Source organism: Triturus cristatus, chromosome 9 (genome assembly GCF_964204655.1).
Source record: "Triturus cristatus chromosome 9, aTriCri1.1, whole genome shotgun sequence".
In the NCBI taxonomy this organism is placed as follows: Eukaryota; Metazoa; Chordata; class Amphibia; order Caudata; family Salamandridae; genus Triturus; species Triturus cristatus.
In genome coordinates, this window is record NC_140592.1 from 1271020958 (window position 1) to 1271043978 (window position 23021).

The window sequence follows — 23021 nt, forward strand, 5'->3', positions numbered from 1 at the left end:
CAGTAGCCTGAGGGTCAGCCTGAGGGTCATCCTGACCGAAACCCGGGATAGAGTATGAAAGATCGGAATCATAGCTTAATATCCTGTACTCGCTGTTCAGGAGGATAGACCCAAAACTGCGTTGTGTCCAGAACTGCGCCAATGAAGAGGAGCTTCTGAGAGGGAGTCAGGTGTGACTTCGGCACATTGATGGAGAACCCCAGCGAATGCAGGAGGTCGGCTGTAGTCTGGAAGTGGGAGACAACAGCCTGGGATGAGCCTGCATTTAACAGCCAGTAGTCAAGATAGGGGTAGACTGGAACCCCTGATCTGCGCAGATGAGCTGCGACCATCGCCATCACTTTCGTGAACACCTGAGGGGCACTGATAAGGCCAAAGGGGAGCACAGTAAACAAAGTGCTCGTGGCTTACTATAAACCGTAGGTAACGACGGTGGGCCGGCAGGACGGGGATGTGAAAATAAGCATCCTGCTAGTCCAATGCTAACATCAAGTCTCCAGTGTCGAGAGCAGATAGGACCTGAGATAGCGTCAACATTGTTAACTTCTCCTTCTGGATAAAGCGGTTCACGTTCCGGAGATCCAAAACAGGACGCAGGCCTTTGTCCTTCTTGGGCACCAGAAAGTGGCTCTGGGCGGGACGTGGCAGGGTACCCCTTCCTTAGCCACGAAAGGGGTGAATAGCAGACTGCGCAGGGCGGGAGGCCAAAGTACCTGGCGGTAGCCTGAGAATCCTTAAAGCGCTCCAGCACATTGTCTGCCTTGTTGCCGAATAGGCGACGGCCATCAAAGGGCATGTCCATAAGAGTGGACTGGTCGTCCCCTGAAAAACCTACCTCAACCATGCGTAGCATTGAAGGGCTACTGACCCGGAAATCGCCCTGACTAGTGAGACAACGGTATCCAGCCCACAGCAGATGGTAAACTTTGCTGCGTCTCTCCCTTCGGCAACTGCATGGGAGAGTACGGCCCGGCCTCCTCCGCATTCTGGGGCAGCACTTGCACCACCGTATCCCACACGGAGTGGGTGTAACGGCCCATCAGACATGCAGTGTTTACCGACCGCAGTCCCAAGCTGGAGGAAGAAAACATCTTCCCAAGATGGTCCAGCTTTTTGGATTCCGTATCAGGTGGTGCATTAGGAAATGCGCCTTTGGAGGTGGAGGCTTGGACCACCAAGCTCTCAGGGGTGGGGTGTTGGGGGAGGAACGTGGGGTCGTCCGGGCCCAGGCGGTGGGCGTCGGGCAATCATCCTATTCACAGGAGCCCCTGTGTTGGTCTGGGCCAGGTGCCCAAAGAATGTCCGTAAGGGCGTCGTCAGCAGGGGCTCCGAAGAGCTCACTGCCGGTTGAAGCACCTCTGTCAGGAGGTTAGTCCTGACTGCCACCGTAGGTAGCTTGAGGTTGAGAGCCTCAGCCGCCCTACGCAACACCACAGCATGCGCTGCTCCCTCCTCCGTAGCCACGGTACGAGACAACTACCAGTCCAAACATGCCTCGCTGTTCATCAGCATTTCCGCTATCTAAACGCGCATTGACAACAGAGTCCTACAGTCCTACGTGGCGACACCCTGAACCTTCCTTCCTCAGATTCCGAAAAAGCAAAGAAGAGCAAGAAGAAAGAAGACCTGGCATGCAGCTGCTAAGAAGAGGAAGACACCAACTGCTTTGGCCAAAGCCCTACCGGCCTGTCGACCCTCAAACCTGCTCTTGCTAAACCCCGGCACCTCTTGTGACCAGCAACCTCACAAACCCCGGAGGACCTGGCTACCTTGTGACTCTGAGCACCTGGGACTCCCATGAGCAGTGGCTCTGCTCAAAGCAAGTTCTAACCCCTGGCATCCGCCCGGAACCGCGAACCCTGCACACTCTGCACCTGCCAAGCCTGGCCTGTGCCGGAGTGAACAAAGACCCCGAGGACGTCCCCCCGGCAACTGTGACCCTGAATCCGGCACCCAAGGACTCACCTAGACGCTCCTGACGCCTGCAGCCTCAGAACCAGGCACCCCCCCCAACCGCGATCAACAGAGGGTAAGATTTCCCGACATGAAAAGGCACCCCTGCACCCGGCGCCCTGCGGCCCCCTGTGTCCAACTCCTGGGTACCTACCTATCCTCCAACTACCCAACTTACCTCTCGAAGTGATGGTGGCACCTGAAGAATCTTCGTCCCGAGCTTGCAGCCTTTGTTCATCCTGGAGCTTTCCCACTGAAATCCATTGAGCGCCTGAGGGCTCAAAAGCACCCTGCACCCAGCCACCCTAGTGGCCCTGGCAGTGTAACCTCTACACCGATCTACTTCCCCATTTGCCCTGAGCAAGTGACCAGGAGCCCAGCTCCCACAGCCGTGTGGCCTGCTAGTCAGCAGCCACCAACCAAGGCCATCCTGCCTCCCATAGGATAACATTGGGGATTAACTCACTCTGCACCCGGCTGCCCCTGTGCCGCTGAGGGTGTAACAACTGTACTTACCTGGCCCTAGGAGACCCCTGAGTCTGTGCCCAGAACCTTAACTCTGCCAGTCGAGTACTTACCCAAAAGCCGATAACCCAATTTTCTTCCATAGGGTAACATTGACTGGTTTCTTCTGAAATATCTTCTAAGTGTGGAGTTTCTAAAATTTAAAATATTCACCTAAAATCAACCGAGTATCGAAAACGAAAATACTCACCTGCTATTAGGAGAGATCCTAGTGCTGGATCTTGGTGCCCAGCACTGACCCTGAAAAGTACTCACAACCGTACTTACCATTAACCCAATTTTCTTCCATAGGAAATCCTTGACTGTTTTTCTGTGAAATTTCTTCTAAGTGTCGATTTTTGCAAACTACAAATATTCTTTAAAATTCGTACAAACTGAAAACGTAATTACTTACCTGTTTTAGATAGAGGTCCCAGTACTGAGCCTAGGAGCCCAGTACTGGATTACAAAAGAAACATACTATACCTATAACTTGGATTTTCTCCCATAGGGACTCATTGACTATTTTTCTATAAAATTTCTTCTAAGTGTCAACTTCTAAAATGGTAAAATATTGCCTAAAAATCACAGCAGTAACTAAGAAGACTTGTCCCAGGACTGAATCTAGGATCCAGTCCTGGAGTTAGAAAAGTAATCCTGAAAGTAATCTATAGCAAAAAACTTAAAATTCATATGAGCTCAATGTATTATTGTGTTTGAAACTGTGTTGCCTATTGCAACAACCTGTAACTGTTCCCTACAAAAGTAAATTGCATATTGCAAAAGTACTTAACCAAAGCATCTAATTCTGAGAAAATATATTTTAATACCTATTGTTGGTTCTAAAATAAAACAACCATATATTTTTAGGTCTCGCCTGACCCAGCGCATGCGCTGGTTTGGCGAGACTTATTGAGAGGGCTCTAAAAAGTGCTACCAGGCCAGCCTAGAGCTACAGTGCATGTGCGCGCCGCGCTTAACCGCGATTACTTTCACTTTCGCGGCCGTAGGGCCACTTTACATAGCCAATAGGTCTCGCTTTTGGGACCTTATAAGTATTTATTTATGCAACTGTTGCATGGCTAAACACTTATAAGGTCCCAAGGGCGAGAACTATTGGCTATGCCAATGCTTGTTTATATAAACCACTGGCCTAGAGTTCAGTTCTTGAGTGTGTGAGGCCATTTGCTGACTGAGTGTGTGCAACAAATGCTTTACACTGTCCTCTGATGCTGCCTTACTGCTCGACCAAGCTACCACTTTAGAGAGCAAGGTTATATCTAACTTTAACCTCTGCCAAACCTCTGGGGACTGTGGACTCTGTATACCCTGTACCTGTTTGGGAACAGTATATACAAAGCCACTTTCTCACAAATGAGGCAAATTTTGATGCAACTCTATGGGATGGGTTTAAACTGCAGAATAATGTAAAACAGAGCATAAGAAAGAAATGGCACGTCATTTGAAAGAGAAAGCATGCTTGGTTTCAAGAAGGTTAAAGACCCCCCCCCCCCCCCCCCAACATCTCTGCTGCCGAATGATACAAACCTGCTGACTGTCGTTTCTGGCCTCTTCCGGGAGGCTCAGTGATCATAAGAGGTAGGTTTTGCGGAGATCCATAGGACTGTCTGCCACCCGGGATGGGCTCTGCATCATCAAGCTGGAAGAGGCGGAATGTGTAGGGGCTGCAGTCAGGAGTGTTATCAGCAGTCTTTGATCCTCGCCCTCTACCACGCCCGCTTCTTCCTCTCCCACGCCCTTGCCCTCTGCCTTGCTGCTTCACCTCTTCGGTGAGGGATTCATCAGATGACTCTGGCTCTGGAGGAATATAGCTGTGGCGTCTGCTCATGCGAGAGGTTGGCTTTTTATCATGAATGGGTTCTGACATTGCTTTTTTTGCAGAGCCTCTACCGCGGTTGCCTGCCCGACCACGTCCTCTCCCACGACCCCTGGCCTCATGCCAGCCTTGTTTGGGAGTGCTCTGCTGGCTGCGAGACGTCATGCCTGGGTCCTGTTGCATGGCACTATGGCCACCTCTGGTCTTGCCTCCTTTTGCTTTGAACAGCACTTGTTCTGCTCGCCGTCCTCTTTTTGGTGGGCTGCAAATGTAAAAGAAAATGGTCTCATCAGGAATGATTTCCATAATGCAACCTTAAAGCTCGCTGTGAGCACGCAAGCACAAAAATATCAGTAAGGATTATGTACTTACCCTATAAGCATCTGTTCTTGGCATGTAGCGCTGTACATTCACATGCTTTGCACAAGTCTGCCATCTAGAGATGGGCTCGAATGATTGAAAGTTGTTTTTGTTCCAAGAAATTTTCTTAAGAGTTACTAGGCTGTGCGACTCCTCCTCTTGGCAATACTGCGCATGGTCATGGACGCCATCTCCAGATGGTTTTGCCGTGGGTAGGTGAGAATGTAGGTATGCTACGTATATGAGCAATGAGATGTCCATGCAGCAGTATGATAAGTATATAAAGTGTATCAATTGCAACCCACACAAGTTTTTTTAGGGGACGAGGGTTGGCACATGTGAATCTACAGCACTACATGCCAAGAACAGATGCTTACAGGGTATGTAACATAATACATTCGAGGAATGTGTGCTGTAGATACATATGCTTTGCATAGACTGTAAAGCAGTCCTGCTTCCCAGGTAGTGGTTAACCTGTGGGTGTTGCAGTTGTCTGAAAGAGTTTTCAGTACTGCTTGACAAACATTGGCTTGCTGTCTGGCACATACATCCACACAATAAGGTTTTGTGAAGTAGACCATGTTGCTGCTTTGCAAATACCAGTAATAGCAATGTTCCCTACAAAGGGGAAGGAAGCTCCTAGTTTCCTAGACGAATGAGCTTTAGGAGGAACACGTCAAAGTTTCTTAGATTTTGCATAACATGTTTGGATACATTTAACTATCCATCTTCAAATGCCAGATTTAGAAATTGCCTTTCCCATACGAGGAGGTGCGATGGCAAACAATTGTTTCATATTTCTGAATTATTTAGTTCTGTCGTTATAATACATTAGAGCCCTTTTCACATCTAAAGGGTGTAATGCTTTTCCTGCAACAGTCTGGTTGCGAGGAAAAAAAACTGGCACATCAATTGATTGGTTAATATGAAAATTGAAGACTACCTTTGGTAGGAACTTGGGATTTGTTCCCAGTACGACTCGGTCTCTATGTCGTTGGAAGAAGGGTTCCTCAAGGTTTAGTGCCTGTATTTCACAGACTTTTCTAAGTGAAGTAATAGCGAATAAAAAGGCAAATTTCAATGATAAGTATTGCAACTGACTGTTGCAGGGATTCTGCTTATACACAGAACTATGCGTAGAACCCCAGGACCTCAGTGAATTGTGGTGTACCAGAAACTCACCTCAGAACCCAAAACCCAGTATCCGGCTAGCATAAGTGTCCCATTCGTTATCCGAGATTTAGCTCGGCGGTCCCAATGAAAAGACAACCCAGAACAAGCGACTCAGTATACTCTCAGGAATGGTGGGAATCGGAAATATCTGTTCGTATATTATTCTCACATCAGTCCACAACAGGAATCCACAGAGACACGGTGAAAATAAAAAGAGTTTATTTTTATAGACCACGTGTCCTAAGATGCAGTACTTTGGCTAATACAAGCAGACAAATGATTAAAATCAAAACCATCAGCATCGTTACAATAACATAGAATATAAAAGGGGTGATCATGTTATAATGACAGTGGATACTACCACCTTCCCTTTACTAAGAAGCTAATATTACTATTATGCTAATAGAAGGTCTCTTAGGCTTGAATAGGGGACCCCATACCTCAAAGATCAGCTTAGTGAAATCACATCACAGGAGCATCAGGAGTCTTCTCGCAGGAAGGCTCGTCTTCGGTCTGAATATTAAACATGATGTCTGCAATATTAAAAGCACCAACTTTCAGGTATTTGCAGCTGCCTGTGTGTTATGGCTAAATAGTGGGTCGATCAACCTAGAGTGGAAAACATGCATTGTCTAACAACCCAGACTGTTTGTCACATCATGTACAGACCAAGGTCGCTGCGCAGAGCTCGGGATGGTAACAACAGATTGCTTTCGTGTGAGGCAAAGCTCGAGTCAGCAGTTTGTTTAAGCAATAACATGTAAACGCAGTGTCGTGCGCAAAAGCAGCAAGATGGCTTTCATACATCTAACGTGGTTATGCTAACTTAACAATGTATGTACGTATTAAGGGAGTCCATACTACATGACCAATGTGAAGTGGTTGAAAAGGAGGACCCATGAGCCTTGTAAATACAATGTTTAAGTTCTATGCTGGTGCAAGTCTAGGGGAATGACTTAAGTCCCTCCATAAAGGCTCGGATAACGGGGATCTTGAATAATGATATGCACTGTCTATTTTGCAGATAGGCTACAGTAGCAGCAAGGTGTAATTGGATAGAAGTGTATGCTGACCCTGTAGTCTGTAGATGCCATAAGTAACTAATCATTGTATGCACTTTTGCATGGAGAGGGTTGATCTGTTTGTGACAGAATACAACAAATCTTTTCCATTTTGCCTCATGACCTTGCCTTGCTGTAGGTTTGCAAGCTTCTTTAAGAATGTCCATATATTCTTGAGGTAAATTCAAGTAACTAAATTCTGAGACTTCAGGAGTCCAATCGCAAGAATCATTTCTTTGGGTTTGGGATGTCGTAGTGTCCCTTGGTTTTGTGTGAGACGGTCTGGGTTGAGGTGAAGCTTCTCGTGTGGAACTAGACATAGCTTTAGTGTTGAAAATCATGGTTGGCAAGCCCAAGTTGGAGCGATTAGTATCATAGTCCGATGTTTTCCGGAGTTTCCTGACCGAAAATGGAAGTAGTGGGAGAGGTGGAAAAGTGCATGCAGATTTCCCTGACCAGTTGATCCATAGAGCATTCCCTTTGGACTGTTGGTGTGGATACCTGCTTGCAAAGTGTGGGCATTTTACACTTTGTTGCAAATATATCTATTTGTGGGAAGCCGCATCTGTGAAAGTACGGTAGAAGAATCGTGGGGTGTAGTTCCCATTTGTGGACTTGTTGCTGTGTCCTGCTTAGGAACGTCCGCAATTTGATTGCTTGTCCCAGGGACACGTTCTGCTAGAAGGTGAATGTTGTGATGTATTGCTAATCTCCATATTCTGTGTGCTAACAGATAATTGGAGAGAGTGCGTCCCCCAGTTTTTGTATGCGCTACAGAGTTGTCATTATCTGTTCCAATGAGGACAACTTTGTGTTGTGAGGTAGGAAGGAGTCCACTGCTAGGTGAACAGCTTGCCGCTTTGTGTTTGGAATCCCATATACCCTGAATTGTGAGGTGTTGGACCCCAACCTATTAGGGCAGTATCTGCTATTGAAGTTATTTGTGGAACTTGTGTCTTGAAATAACCGCCCTTTGGAAAGATTTTGTGGATTCCACCTTTGCAGAGTGATGTGTGCGGCTGTCTACCAACACTAGATTGTGAAGTTGACCCAGTGACTGAGTCCATTGATGAGACGGACATTCTTGTAGGTCTCATGTGTAGTCTAATGTGGGACTATTGAAATACAAGATGCCATCATTCCCAGACGTTTTAGAAGTGTTCTGGTTGGGATTGGACAACCTGTTTGAAACTGTTGAATCAATGTTACTATGCTGTCTATTTGGTCTGCATTTGGGTATGCCAGTGCTGAATGCGTGTTGAGTATGGCCCCTAGGTATGATTGTATGTTGGCTGGTTGTGGCTGCAACTTTTGCAGGTTGATGGTAAACCCTAGATTATGTAACAAGGTTAGGGTTTGTTGAGTATTGCGTTTGCAAAGGTTGAGACTGTATGCTTTTATTAACCAGTTGTATAAGAAGGGGAAGACATGAATGCTCGGTCTGCGTAGATGTGCTGCTACCACTGCTAGACATTTTATGAATACTCTGTCACGGTAATTCCGAAGGGAAGAACCTTGTACTGATAAGGTTTTCCCTGAAACAGAAATCGGAGATATGTTTTGTGAACCAGATAAATAGGTATATGGAAGTAGGCATCCTTTAGATCTAAAGCCGCCATGAAGTATTCCTTTTGTAATAAAGGAATGATCTCTTCAAAAGTGACCATATGGAAGTGCTCCGATATGATGTAATGATTTAATGGTCTGAGATCGAGAATGGGTCGTAGTGACCCTTTTTTCTGAGAATGAAGTACAGTGAATAAACTCATGTGTTCCCCGAAACAGTTTTTGCACTGGTTCTATTGCTCATTTTTGTCATTAAGCTGTTATTTCTTGTTGTAGGAGATTTTGATGTCAAATGGACAGTTTGTGTTTGTAAGGTGGGGTATTTGGAGGAGTTGTACAGAGCTCCAGACAGTACCCAAGTTCGATAATATCAAACACCCACTGATCAGTTGTAATGGATTTCCAAATGTCGAGAAACTGCTGAAAAAAACCCCCGGCAGGTGTTAAGTTATCTGGGGGAATTGTAAGGAGGTCATTGTTTGGTATTATTATTTAAGGAACGGGTATTGTTCCCTCTTCCTTTAAAATTATTCCCTCTATACGAACCCCTGTAATAGGTTTTTGAAGTAGATGGTTGTCCTTTGGTTGGGTTTGCTGACCCAGTGCTATGCGAAGTGGCAGATCTTGCACCTTGCTTGTAACTGGGTCTACGAAAGGAGCAGCCACGATATGTGTTTGTAGAGCCCCCATCAATTTTGCGACCTGGCTTTCTTTATTTTCTCAAGGGCTGTAGATTTTGATTTGTGATTTCTATCGCGCCCGAATCACCCCCATCAGGGTATCTCAGGTTTGTGACTGCTAGTGGCCAGCCAAAAGAGAGTTAGAACAGTGTCGTTTTCAGCAGTTTTCTGAAAGTCAGGAAGTTAGGGCATTGACGCAACTGGGGAGGGAGCCGATTCCAATACCGTGGGGCGAGGTGGGAGAATGCTTTACCACCCATGCGGGTTAGTTTAAAGCGTGGGATATGGAGGAGTCCTTGGTTACTTGGTCGCAAGGTTCTGTGTGGCATGTAGCTGACCAGTTTTTTGGTCAGGTAGCTGGATCCCATGTTATTCAGGGATTTGTGTACCATGCAGCATATTTTGAATTTTACTCTTTGTTTCACTGGGAGCCAGTGAAGTTCTCGAAATAAAGGAGCAGCTGAGGTTCTGGGAGGGGCGTTGTTTACTAAACGGGCCGTGGTGTTTTGGATTACCTGCAGTTTGCTAAGCGAGGATTCCTTGGCAGAGACAAGGAAAGCGTTACAGTAGTCCAGGCGGCTGAGGATCAGGGCCTGGACCAGAGTTTTGCGAATGGATGTTGGTAAGGGGGAAGACCCTTCGGAAGAGGCCCAGTGTGCGATAGCATGTCCCTGTGGTATGGTTAACGTGTTCTTCTAATGCGAGTTTCTGGTCAAGTTTCACCCCTAAGTTTTTCACCACTTGTTTGGGGGATGGGGCTGACCCTAGTTCCTCAGGCCACCAATTGGGGGACTATGTCATCGTTGCTTCTCCGAACAGCATGATCTCAGATTTTTCAGTATTTAGCTGGAGGAGGTTGTCTCTCATCCAGTGTGCAATGCCTTTCATACTCTCCAAGAAGGTGGATTGGATGTTCGTGTCCGTTTTCTCAAAGGAGAGAAGAAGTTGCGTGTCATCGGCGTAGGAGATATGGATAAAACAGTTGCCTCAGTGTGCCAGCCAGAGGTGTAACAGATGTTAAATAATGTGGGGCTCAAGCATGAGCCCTGCGGTACCCCCCTGGTGGCTTTGGTGGTTTGTGAGCTGAAAGGGTTTAAGTTTATGGTTCGCGTTCTGTTGGTGAGGAAATCGGTCAGCCATTTCAGGGCTTTTCCTCAGATGCCTATGTCTTCGAGTCGCCGGAGTAGAATCTGGTGGGAGATGGTGTCAAATGCTGCGGACCGGTCGAGCAGCACCAAAAGTACTGCTCTACCTTCGTCCGCCAGCATATGGATGTTGTCCGTTACTTCCACCAGGGCTGACTCGGTGCTGTGTTTAGGGCGGAATCCTGACTGAGTGGTCTAAGCAATGTGAGGATTCAATAAATTCCGACAGCTGCTTATTAATGTGTTTCTCCAGGAGTTTGCTGTGTGTTCCACTTGAGTTCCGAAAAGATACTCCTTATTAAAAGGTAGATTCAGAATAGGCGGTTTTGGTAATGAGTTTCCACTCAATGTCCTGTTCCCCTTTTCAGTGCTCTTCTGGGAGGTGTTGGAGGAGCCCCTTCATTTCGTCCCAGTGGCCCTATCGTACCTTGCTAATAGAGCTTGACTGTTGGCTGTAGTTTCTTACCTGTAACTCCAGTTCTGTAGTAGGGGTATCTCTGTTATAGTCATAATCTATGAATAGTCCCGCCCATGTGCGGGGACCCCGGAGCAATCAAAAATATCTCTTAAGCTGTCCTGCATTTGCAAACCTGCAAAGACACTTAAGAGACAGACAAAATAATACAGCCTAATCACAATATGGCTGCACTGGTCAGCACTTCCTCTGAAGTGAAAACAAAAGCCAAAATATAGTTTAAATGTCATTTTTATTCACATTTGACATGTTCCTTTATTAGCTCACACTCCCTTCACCAAAATCCCTTTAAACAGTAGAGAGGAAGGGGTGGACAGAGAAGCCCTATAGGCTGTCATTATGGGTCTGCTAAAGGGATACCGTGCCTTTAAGAAACTCTCCAGAGACCCCCGGTATCCCAGGATGCACAGCCAAAGCAAGTTACTTTCAGTTCTTTTTGAAGGTGTATAACAACAGGCCTGGTACTGCCAGTTTACTCCACCGGGGAGGAGGGAGGGTCGCTTATGACTATAACAGAGATACCCCTACTACAGAACTGGAGTTACAGGTAAGAAACTACTCCTTCTGTAGTAGGGGATCTCTGTGTATAGTCATAATCTATGAATAGAATGGCAAGCCCATCCCAACCAACAAACAGCGGTGGAGTAAAAACCAAACACCAACAAATTACTGTGCAAACAAATTCCTCAGCGAAGCCTGTCCAACCTGCGCATCTGCCCTAGCATCAGAATCCAGGCAGTAATGCTTTGTAAACGTATGGACCGACTTCCAGGTGGCAGCCTTACAAATGTCAGCAATTGGAACATTCCTAAGCAAAGCTGTAGTCGCTGCTTTGCCCCTAGTCGAATGCGCTGTAGGCTTACCCCCTAACGTCTTATTAGCTTTCTGATAACAAAGCTGAATACAGGACACAATCCATCTGGAAATGGACTGTTTTGAGGTAGCTAGACCAGTTCTTACTGAACCATAATTTACAAACAGTTGATCCGACCTGCGGATGTCTTTTGTCTTATCTAGATAGAATTTCAACACCCTACGCACATCTAGTGAATGCAGAGACCTCTCCGCCGGAGAGGAGGGATGCTGAAAAAATTTAGGCAAAGTTATCATTTGATTTACATGGAAATCCGATATCACCTTAGGCAAAAATTTGGGATGAGTACGCATTATCACTTTAGAAGCATGAAACACAGTATACGGCTCTTGACAACACAGAGCCTGAATTTCACTTACCCTCCTGGCCGATGTAATGGCCACAAGGAAGGCAGCTTTCCATGACAAATGCTGCAAAGAAGCCTTATGGATAGGCTCAAAAGGCTACCTCATCAATCTGGACAACACCACGTTCAATTCCCCTGGTGGCGAAGGTCGTCTAACAGGGGGAAACACCTTACGCAAACCCTCCAAAAAATCTTTAATCACAGGGATTTGAAAAAATGAGGTTTGGGAAGGGCCCTTACTATACGCAGTCAAAGCTGCGAGATGAACTTTTATAGACTGGAAATTAAGCCCAGATTGAGCTAACTGCAGCAGATAAGGCAAAATAACATCTTCTTTACAGGATGTAGGGTCAATGTCCTTTGCCATGCACCATAAGCAGAATCTCTTCCACTTATAGGCGTAAGAAGTCCTTGTAGACGGTCTCTTCGCCTCTTTCAAGATCTCCATACAGTCCTGAGGTAGGTTCAAGTGTCCATACTGTACTAGCTCAGGAGCCATGCTGCCAAACTCAAGGACGAGAGATTGGGGTGAACCATCTGTCCTCCGAACTTCGTGAGAAGGTCCGGCCGACACGGCAGGCGCCGGTGTGGCAGAACAGACCGGTGAAGAAGGTCGGTGAACCACCATTGCCTCGGCCACTCCGGAGCAAATCAGGATCATCCTGGCTCTGGATTGCGACAGCTTGATCAGCACTGCCGGAATCAGAGGAATGGGTGGAAAGGCGTAGAGAAAGATGTTGGACCAGCTGATCCATAGGGCATTCCCCAGTGACCCTGGTTGGTAGTACCTGGACGCGAAGTCGCGGCATTTGCTGTTTTCTGCCGTAGTGAACAGATCGATGTCCGGAGTGCCCCACTCTGCGAAGACGTCTCCGAGCACGTCGTCGTTTAGCACCCACTCGTGATTTTCTTGGGCGAGTCTGCTGAGCGCATCGGCTTGGGCATTCTGCACTCCCGGCAGATGGGTTGCCGTGATCGTCAGGTTCCTGGCCACCAGCCAATTCCAGATCGTCTGTGCCTCCCGAGACAGCGTGCGTGAACGGGAGCCCCCCTGCTTGTTGAGGTAGTACATGGTAGTAGTATTGTCCGTCTGAACAAGCAGGGAGTTCGTCGTGAAGGATGGATGGAACGCCTTCAGGGCCAAGTGTACTGCTCTGAGTTCCAAAACGTTGATGTGGTAAGTCATCTCCGTCTGCGACCATATCCCCTGAATCTGAAGAGGGCCCGAATGCGCTCCCCAGCCCTGGAGAGACGCATCGGTCACTATGGTCTGGACCGGAATATCCTTGTGGAAAGGAGTCCCCTTGCAAACATTCTCTGAGGAGCACCACCATTTCAGAGATTGGAGAGCGTGTTGGGACAGATGAATCTTGTCCTCCCAACGCCCCCGCCTCTGGTCCCATTGATCCTCCAGACATTCCTGCAGAGGCCTCATATGCAGACGTGCATTGGGGGCGAGAAAGATGCATGAAGCCATCGACCCCAGCAAGGAAGACACCGTCCTCACCGTAGGAGAGTGGGCTGAGAGGAGGTGCAGGGCCTTCCCACGGATCGATAAGCGTCTCTCCTCCGAAGGACACACGCTTGCGTTCAAGGTATTGACCGAGGCCCCCAAGTACTGGAGACACTGCACAGGGATCGGCACTGACTTCGACATGTTGATGTGCAGCCCCAGGCGATGCAGCAAGGCAGCTGTCCTGTTGAAGTGACACTGGGCTTCCCGGTACGTGGAGGCTTTGATCAGCCAGTCGTCCAGGTATGGAAACACAAACACCTTGCTCTTCCGCAAGTGTGCCGCCACCACTGCCATGCACTTGGAGAACGTCCGTGGGGCAGACTTCAGACCAAAAGGGAGTACTGTATACTGGTAATGGTTGCCTACCAGAAACCTCAGGAACTTGCGATGCTTTAGTGCGATCGGCACATGGAAGTAAGCGTCCTGCAGATCTATGGCGCACAGCCAGTCTCCTCGGTGCAACTGAGGGTAAATCTGATGCAGGGACAACATACGGAACTTCTCTCTGCGGATCCACTTGTTTGCTTGACACAGATCCAGAATAGGCCTGAACTCGTTTTTGTCCTTTTTTCTGACGAGAAAGAACCTGGAGTAAAGACCTTTTCCTTTTTGCCTCAAAGGAACAGCTTCTATGGCCTTCTTTGCCAACAGAACGTCCGCCTCCCGCTGGAGCTCCCGCACCATGTAGGGAGAGCGCACTGGTGGAATCTGTGGAGGCGGGCTGGTGAAACGAAGACTATCCATTGCAAACAATATTCAGCACCCACTTGTCCTGAGTTATTGTCCTCCACTCTGCCAGGTAGTGTTGAATACTTCCCCCCACCGGAGCGGGTAACGGATGAGGGGGAAGTGACCCTTTAGGGCTTCGACCCGGCCGGGCCTTTGGTCCCCGACGAGGATTGATGCTGACCCCTGCCCCTCTGGCGCTTCTGAAAGGACTGCCTGGGGAACTGTTGCTGTTGTTGCTGGTGCTGTTGCTGGTGACCAGACTGACGCCCTTGACCTCGTTGCTTCGAATAGCGCCTGCCATAGGAGCGGAACGACCTCTTCTGCTCCTTGGGTCTTTCCAACCCCACGGCCTTCAGGGTCTCCGCTTCGGCCTTCATGCAGGCCATCTCGTCATCCGCATGAGATCCGAACAGCGTCATGCCGGAGAAAGGCAAATTGGCGATCTTCTGCTGCGCCTCAGGCTTCAAAGAGGTGAGCCTCAGCCAGGAATGCCTCCTCATGTTACCCCGCGACAGTACCCATGGGCCGCCAGCAACGACACATCCCCCGCAGCACTAATGATCTGGTTAGAGACCATCATGCCCTCGTTCAGAACCTCCTGGAAATCCTCCCTTTTATCCCGAGGCAGGGAGGCAGCAAACTGTTGCAAGGAGTCCCAAAGTGACCGGTCATAGCGACCCAACAGAGCGGAGGCGCTAGCAGCCTTCATCGTGGTGGCCGACGTGGAGCACACTCTCCTCCCCAAGGAGTCCATCTTGCGACTCTCCTTATCCGGAGGGGCCGTGGAAGAGGGCGTCGTGGAGTGTTGTTTACGAGCCGCAACCACAATGACTGAGTCCGGGGGAGGGTCCACCCTGAGGAACGCCGGGTCCGAATCCGGGGCCCTGTACTTTTTCTGCAGTCTTGAGGGAGCAGACTTTACCGCGGCTGGTGTCAAGAAGACCTCCATGGCTGGCTCCTCCAACCCCGGGACCAAAGGAAGGAGCGGACGTGACAGATGAGCCTTGTGCAATGTTTCAAAGATCACTGAGGTAGTGGGCACCGGGACTGCTACCGAGATCCCCAATTTCGCCGCTCCCCTCATCAGCACCTCCTGGAACGTGGCCACATCATCCACCGGCGAGATTCGGGTAGGCGGTGTCCGACAGTGAGGGAGAGAAACGTCCAGTGCCAGAAGAGTCCGTCCTCGTGCCTCTGGAACGAGATCTATATCTCCGCCGTCCGTGTCTTGTGCGAGTGGACGACCTGCGTCGAGAGCGAGACCTCGGTCTTCGTGTAGCCTTAGGAGTCCCCGAGGAGACGGCGGAAGCTGTGGCACCGGCGGCGTAGGCCTCTTAGGCGGAGGAGGAGGAGTGGGAGGAGGAGGAGGGGGAGGCGGAGGAGGAGGAGGCAGTGGAGGAGGAGGTGGTGTAGGAGGGCGCTGAGGCAGCGGCTGAGAGAGAGGCTGCGGGGCTCCATCACTCCGTGCAGGAGAACCCGGACCAGCACTGTCCGGACTCTCGTCCACCCTTCTCCTCTTGGCGGGCCTGTCCCGTCTCGAAAAGCGCGAGGTGGAGCGCCGCCTTCTCCCAGATCCACGACTGGAGATTGTGATCACCGAAGACGTGTCACCAGTTGTCCTCGACGTCGAACTGAACGTCGACCTCGTACAGTGTCTCTTCGCCGATCGCCGTCCCCCCCTCGACGACAGGCCTCTCGACGTTGACGGCGAGCGGTGTCTCCTCGACGTCGACCTTCGTCGCCCCGCCGGCGAGCCCAGTCTCGACGTCGATCTGTGCCTCGACGTCGATCTGTGCCTCGACGTCGATCTGTGCCTCGACGGCGATCTGTGCCTCGACGGCGATCTGTGCCTCGACGGCGATCTGTGCCTCGACGGCGATCTGTGCCTCGACGGCGATCTGTGCCTCGACGGCGATCTGTGCCTCGACGGCGATCTGTGCCTCGACGGCGATCTGTGCCTCGACGGCGATCTGTGCCTCGACGGCGATCTGTGCCTCGACGGCGATCTGTGCCTCGACGGCGATCTGTGCCTCGACGGCGATCTGTGCCTCGACGGCGATCTGTGCCTCGACGGCGATCTGTGCCTCGACGGCGATCTGTGCCTCGACGGCGATCTGTGCCTCGACGTCAGTCGCCGGTGTCTCGGCGTCGATGTCGTTCCAGGGGGCTCGGTACGACGTCGATGGTGTGTCGACGTCGACTGCGGAGACTTCAACGGCGACCCGGTCCCGGGTATCGCCGGCCCCTCTCTCGACGTCGAACGCCGAGAATGCCGAGATCCAGAGCCCTGGATCGACGGCAAACATACCGTTGCTTTATCCCTCGCCGTCGTCGCCTTCGACGTCGAACGCGACCTACCAGCCGGTAGGCGCCGTTTCTGCCCTTTTTTCTGCCCGGAGGTCCCTCCAGTGGCTGAAGCATGGGCAGAGGAAGGGGAAGGAGATCCTCCGAGCCCCGAAGTCCCACCTGTCCGCCGCTCCTCTCGTCCCTGGAGGCGAATCTTCTCCCTGTCCCTCAGGGTCCTCTTGGAGAAGGTCTTGCAGATGGCACATGCAGCAGGGACATGAGATGATGACAAGCAGAGGATGCAGACATCATGTGGGTCCGTCTTGGCCTTCTTCCTCCCACATTCAGGGCACTTATCAAATAAAGCCATGTTAAAAGTGGCCAAACTGCCCCAAATTGCAGGATGCAATAGAGGAAGGCGCTAGACGTCGAGTGAACAAACTATTTATCCAAAAATATCAAATATTAACCAAATATCCACCCAAAGGGTAGAGCTCAAGCTCCAGGGTCCTGCATGCAGGAGCCGGAAAAAAGAACTGAAAGTAACTTGCTTTGGCTGTGCATCCTGGGATACCGGGGGTCTCTGGAGAGTTTCTTAAAGGCACGGTATCCCTTTAGCAGACACATGACAGCCTATAGGGCTTGTCTGTCCACCCCTTCCTCTCTATTGTTTAAAGGGATTTTGGTGAAGGGAGTGTGAGCTAATAAAGGAACATGTCAAATGTGAATAAAAATGACATTTAAACTTTATTTTGGCTTTTGTTTTCACTTCAGAGGAAGTGCTGGCCAGTGCAGCCATATTGTGATTAGGCTGTATTATTTTGTCTGTCTCTTAAGTGTCATTGCAGGTTTGCAAATGCAGGACAGCTTAAGAGATATTTTTGATTGCTCCGGGGTCCCTGCACATGGGCGTGACTATTCATAGATTATGACTATACACAGAGATCCCCTACTACAGAAGCATGTTTCAGCTTAAGATTCTTTTTCTGGAGGTGGTGAGTCTCCTGATGTTTGGGAGCTAGCCCTTTTTCTTGCATTTGAGACTACTAGGGAGTCTGGGGTTAACGGACCTTTAATAAAGGTAGGGTCTGATGGTGTTGCCGTGTATTTTTTGTCAGTGCATCGTATTATTCTAGCTTTGACAGGGTCTTTAAAAATGTCTGCGTGAAAGGTCATGCCTTTAAGTAAAAGTAAATATTGTGCGCCTCTCTGTGCATTAGACCGTCAAAAAGGGAATCCTCTTCTTTTGAGTCCTTATTTAGGGAGCCCTGGTGGAAAGTTGGTGCACATGCTATTCAATCCTGATATGCAGAGGCATCATCAAGTAGTGATGGTCTTGTATCCCCCTTGTGGTTCAATGTCAGTCATCCCAGCATCCCCAGGGTGAATGTTTTGTGGAATGTCCTGATCATCTTCTCCTTTCGGCAAGTCTCCTATCCTATCAACTGCCTAAGATAAATGTGGTGGAGTAGATGGTGGAGGTAGTGTTTGTGGTGTAGGTGTGGTGGATGGATTAGGAATGTGCAATGGGCTGGTAGCGTAGCAGGATCTTTCCTTTTCTTAAGGTTGAACAGGAACATCCAAAGCTTCTTTAAAAGACCACTGCTTTTTTGAAGATTGTTTTGCTGGCTGCAGCATTATTCTTTCAGTTCCAGGCGGAATCTGAAGTCTTTTTGGTTTAGAAACGAAGCATTTAGGTTTTGGTTTAGTTGTGGTCGGATCCGAAATTAAAACTTTGTGTTGCGGTGCAGAGACCGAAGAGTTGTAGGCCCCTGCTTTAGGATGAACTTTCGGTGTCAAGCCAGAGCGCAGGGCGCCCAAATCAGTCTTTCGGTGCACGCCATGGCTTTTTTGCAGTGGCAGACCATAAGCAGTCTTTTTGGCCAAGACAGATGTTTGGGGTCCGGAGGATAGGTACGCACTGTCCAATGCTTCTGTGCCAGCTGAAGAGTGTTCGAGTGTCATAGGATTGATACTCTGAATCCTATATCGATAGTGATTCCTCTTGTGCCGCTGAATCTTCTTTATCCCTCCTCCTGTTCGACATTAGATGTCTGGTACACCATCCACTAGCCTGCACCTAGCACGTCGGCCTCGAAGAGTTTTTTTTAGATTTCAAAGACTTACACTCCTCACAGTTCTCCTCTCGACGATCGAGCAAGAGGCACAGATTGCAAATGGAGTGCTGGATGGTATGAGGATACTTGGAGTGACAATTCGAACAGAAACAGAATGGAGTGTGTTCCATAAGGCGGTCATTCTCCGATGGACTTTAGAGTCGAAAGTATGCCCTGCCGTGCGTGGCTCATAGGCAGAGGGACCGAGCCAAAGGCCAGCTACGCAGAAGGGTGATTGCTCGGACGCAATAAACTAACCGGTCGAGACAATATCGTCGAGTAGAGGTACTAGAGAGCTGAAAGGAGCACCAAAGGAGTCTCGAACTGGAACGCGAGAAATTACATCCAAACCTGTAGGTGGAAAAAACCAATCTGAAGATGGCATCCATGACCATGTGCAGTATTGCCGAGAAGAGGAGTCACACAGCCTTGTAACTAGAAGAACATTTCTTAGAACAAAAACTTGAAACACTAGATGGCGGACTTACGCAAAGCATGTGTATCTACATCACACTTGCCTCGAACAAACATTTCTTCCTACTAATGCAACTCTAAGCTCCATGAATCTGCGTCTTCCAGCCTCTATCAATTTCAATACAAGCAATTTATTGTGGTTACAATTTAATCAAAAACCATAAAAGTCAAATTTGTTGAAAAATTATTAGCAGTGGCAGATATGCATTTACCACTGGCAATAATACCACCTTCACAATATAGGTCTCAGCATAGGTCTTAGAAAATGATTCCCATGCTCAACCCTTGGCAGCTTGGCTGCGAGCAGGCAGGCTTAACTTCAAAGACGGGTATGTAAAGCATTTAAAAACCCCAATCTAGTAAATAATTGACACCACACATAAAAATTAAACACCAATTTAGAAGAATAGGAAATTTTTATATTTTAAATGACACCAAAATGGAAAACAAATTGTAGGGAACCAGAGATATGATCTTTTTAAAGATTAGTCACTTTCTAGTGCTTAGAAACCAACAGTGCCACTTTTGGTCATTTTGTTGCCTCTAACAGGGACACATTTACATTTAGCAATTGTTCTGGAGGAAGGGAGGGGGTGTCGCAGTTTCCAGACCATCAAGGAAGGGGTCTGTCGAAGAGCCAGGTTTTGAGGTTTCTTGCGAAGATGGGGAGCAATGTCTGTCTGAGGTGGAGCGGAAGGTCGTTCCAGGCTCTGGCCGCGCAGAAGGGATGGAATGGCCTCCCGATCTGGTCTTTCTGGTACGGGGGACCATGGCGTAGAAGAGCTGGGCTGATCGTAGGGTCCTTTGGGGTGCGTGGAATTTGAGTCGGCTGTTCAGGTATGCTGGTCCGGTGTCGTGGAGGGCCTTGTGAGCGAGGGTTAGCATCTTGAAGGTGACTCTAGCTTCGATGGGGAGCCAGTCGAATGTGAGCAGGTGCTGGGAGATGTGGCAGTGTCTTGGCAGGTTGAGGACCAGTCTTGCGGCGGCGTTTTGGATGTTCTGTAGCTTGCGGGTGAGGTTTTTGTTTATTCCGGCATAGAGTGCGTTGCCGTAGTCAAGCCTGCTGGTGACCAGGGCGTGAGTGACAGAGTCTGTGTGTGAGAAAGTGCCATCTTTCTTGCATGGTATGCCCCCACTTTTTGCTAAATTGCTGAATGTACTTCGATTGAGTGTACCCTGGGTTCCTGCCAATCAGGTGCCCAGGGCCTATGTTCCTTCCTTAAACCACACAAACTCCAAATTGGCAAACCCTAGCCACATGTCAGCCCCTAGTAAATGGTACCCTAGGTACCCAGGGCCTTGTGACCAGGGAAGGGCTGCAGCACTCATTGTGCCACCCTCAGAGGCCCTGTACCCTTACACACACACACTGCCCTTGCAGGCTGAGTGTCTGGGTGCAGGACAAAACAAAGAGTCGACATGGCACACATCACTGTGTACCATGCCCATCACCTACACTGCCAAGGCATATGTCAGCCACCCCTCTAGCTGGGTGCATTACGCCTATGGTGTGGGCACAGGAGCAGGAGCCCTGTGCCCCTACAGTACCCGGGTCCATTCCTGGGCACTGTAAGTGCAGTGCTGTCATTGAAGAATACATGGTGCTGAGGGCTTGTCAAACACGAGCTCCACAGCACCATATTGGCAACACTGAAGCCTGGGAAGTTTGGTATCAAACTTCTCAGCACATTGAACCCACACTGATGCCAGTGTAGGATTTAATGTACTAAGCACCCCAGAGGGCATCTTAGAAGATGCCCCCTTACAGCTAACTTACAATCCACGTCTGCTCTTTGGCTGCCCAGGCTGCCACACAGCAGACACGTTGCTGGACCCCTGGGTGGGAGAGCCCCTGCTCTCCCGGGCCTGCAACAATGCACATCCTGGGTGAGGTGAGAAATCTCCTCCCCCAGGATGAGCAAAGGGAAGCTTCAAAGGCATGCCGCCATTTGGAGTTTCCCCAGGCCACTGCAACCCCCCACTCTAGCGGGAAGATTGGCCGGAAACCCCATACAAGGACAGGGGATGTGCCAGCCTGCCCACCCCACCCCTCAGGTGGGGGAGGCGAGGTGAAGCACATCTTCGGGCTCTCGCCATCTTGAAGATGGGAGGCCCTACCCTATCAGGATTAGGCTACTGCCCCCCCTCCCACAGGAGAGAGGCAGGATAGGGGGTGTACCCACCCCAGGACAAGGACCCATTGGTCCCTGGCCTTCACCTACCTGTAACGCCCCTAAATCTAGTATTTAGGGGCACCCTGAACCTTCCTTCCGGAGATTCCAGATAGAAAACGACAAGAAGAGCAAGAAGAACAAAGACCTGCCCTGCAGCTGCTAAAAAGAGAAGACACCAACTGCTTTGGCCCCAGCCCTACCGGCCTGTCGACTCTCGAACCTGCACCAGCGCGGCATCCCTCGTGGCCAGCAACCTCACCAACCCCGGAGGACCTGGCTACCTTTTAGCTCTAAGCCCCTGGGACTCCCACGAGTAGAGGCTCTACTCAAGAAACCTATTTGCTATCCCTGGCACCAGCCCGGGACCGCGGACCCAACACACTCTGCACCAGCCAAGCCTGGCCAGTGCCGGAGTGGACAAAGACCCAGAGGACGACCCCACGGCGACTGTGACCCAGAGTCCGGCACCCAAGGACCCCCCTCGACATCCCGGAAGAAGCCTGCAGCCTCAGAACCAAGTGCCACCCCAGCCGCGATCAACCAGAGGGTAAGATTCCCGACGTCAAAAGGCACCCCTGCACCCGGCGCCCTGCGACCCCCTGTGCCCAATCCCGGGGTACCCACCTAACCTACAACTACCCAACTTACCTCTCGAAGTGGTGGTGGCACCTGAAACATCCTCGTCCCCGAGCCTGCAGCCTCTTTCCAAACCGGAACATTCCCATTGATTTCCATTGAGCGCCCTAAGGCTCAAAAGCACCCTGCACCCAGCCGCCCGAGTGGCCCTGGCAGTGCCCTCTCTACACTAACCTACTTCCCCACTTGCCCTGAGTAAGTGACCAGGAGCCCAGCTCCCACAGCCGCGTGGCTTGCCAGACAGCAGCCACCAACCAAGGCCCCCCTTATCCCTCATAGGATAACATTGGGCCCAACTCTCTCTGCACCCGGCCGTCCTGAAACCGCTGAGGGTGAACCAACTGTACCTACCTGACACTGGGGGACCCCTGAGTCCATGCCCGGAATTTCAACACTACCAGTCGAGTACCTACCCTTAAACCGCTAACTTCATTTTCCTCATAGGGTAACATTGACTGGCTTTTTCTTCAAAAATCTTCTAAGTGTGAACTTTTCAAAACTGCAAAAATTCACCAAAAATCAGCCAAGTGACAAAAACGAATTTACTCACCTGCTCCTAGGTGAGCTCCCAGTGCTGGATCTTGGTGCCCAGCCCTGACTCTGAAAAGTGTTCACAACTATACTTACCTCTAACTCATTTTTCTCCCATAGGACACCATTGTCTGCTTTTCTGTGAAATTTCTTCTAAGTGTCTACTTTTGCAAATTTGAAATATTCTTTTAAAATCGTACCATTTCTGCAAACGAAATTACTTACCTGCTTTTGATAAGGACCCGAGTCCTGGGTCTAGGCACCCAGTCCTGGATTACTAAAGTAACGATAAAGTACTCTACCTGCAATTTGAATTTCTTGCCATAGAGATCCATTGAATGTTTTCTGTGAAATATTTTCTAAGTGCTAACTTTTGAAATAGCTAAATATTATTTAAAAATCATTACAGTTATTAAGTCGACTTTCATCACTTGATTCTGAATACTGACCCCAGGCTGGTTCTAGGAGCCAGACCTGGAATTCCAAAAGTAATCTGAAAAGTAATTTATTACAAATAACCTGAATTTACCATTGAGCTCAATGCATTGTTATGTTTAGGAAATAGGATTGTTTATTGCAACCAA

The 23021-nt window shown here is 49.4% G+C and overlaps 1 protein-coding gene across 1 annotated transcript in view; it reads right to left on the reverse strand.

Moving 5' to 3' along the window:
* BAZ1A (bromodomain adjacent to zinc finger domain 1A) overlaps window positions 1-23021 on the reverse strand; it is a 758495-nt gene that overhangs the window by 37318 nt on the left and 698156 nt on the right. Inside the window, exon 24 of the mRNA XM_085627428.1 lies at window positions 4006-4556. Coding sequence (XP_085483554.1) covers window positions 4006-4556 — 551 coding nt within the window. The remainder of the gene's footprint in view (window positions 1-4005; window positions 4557-23021) is intronic.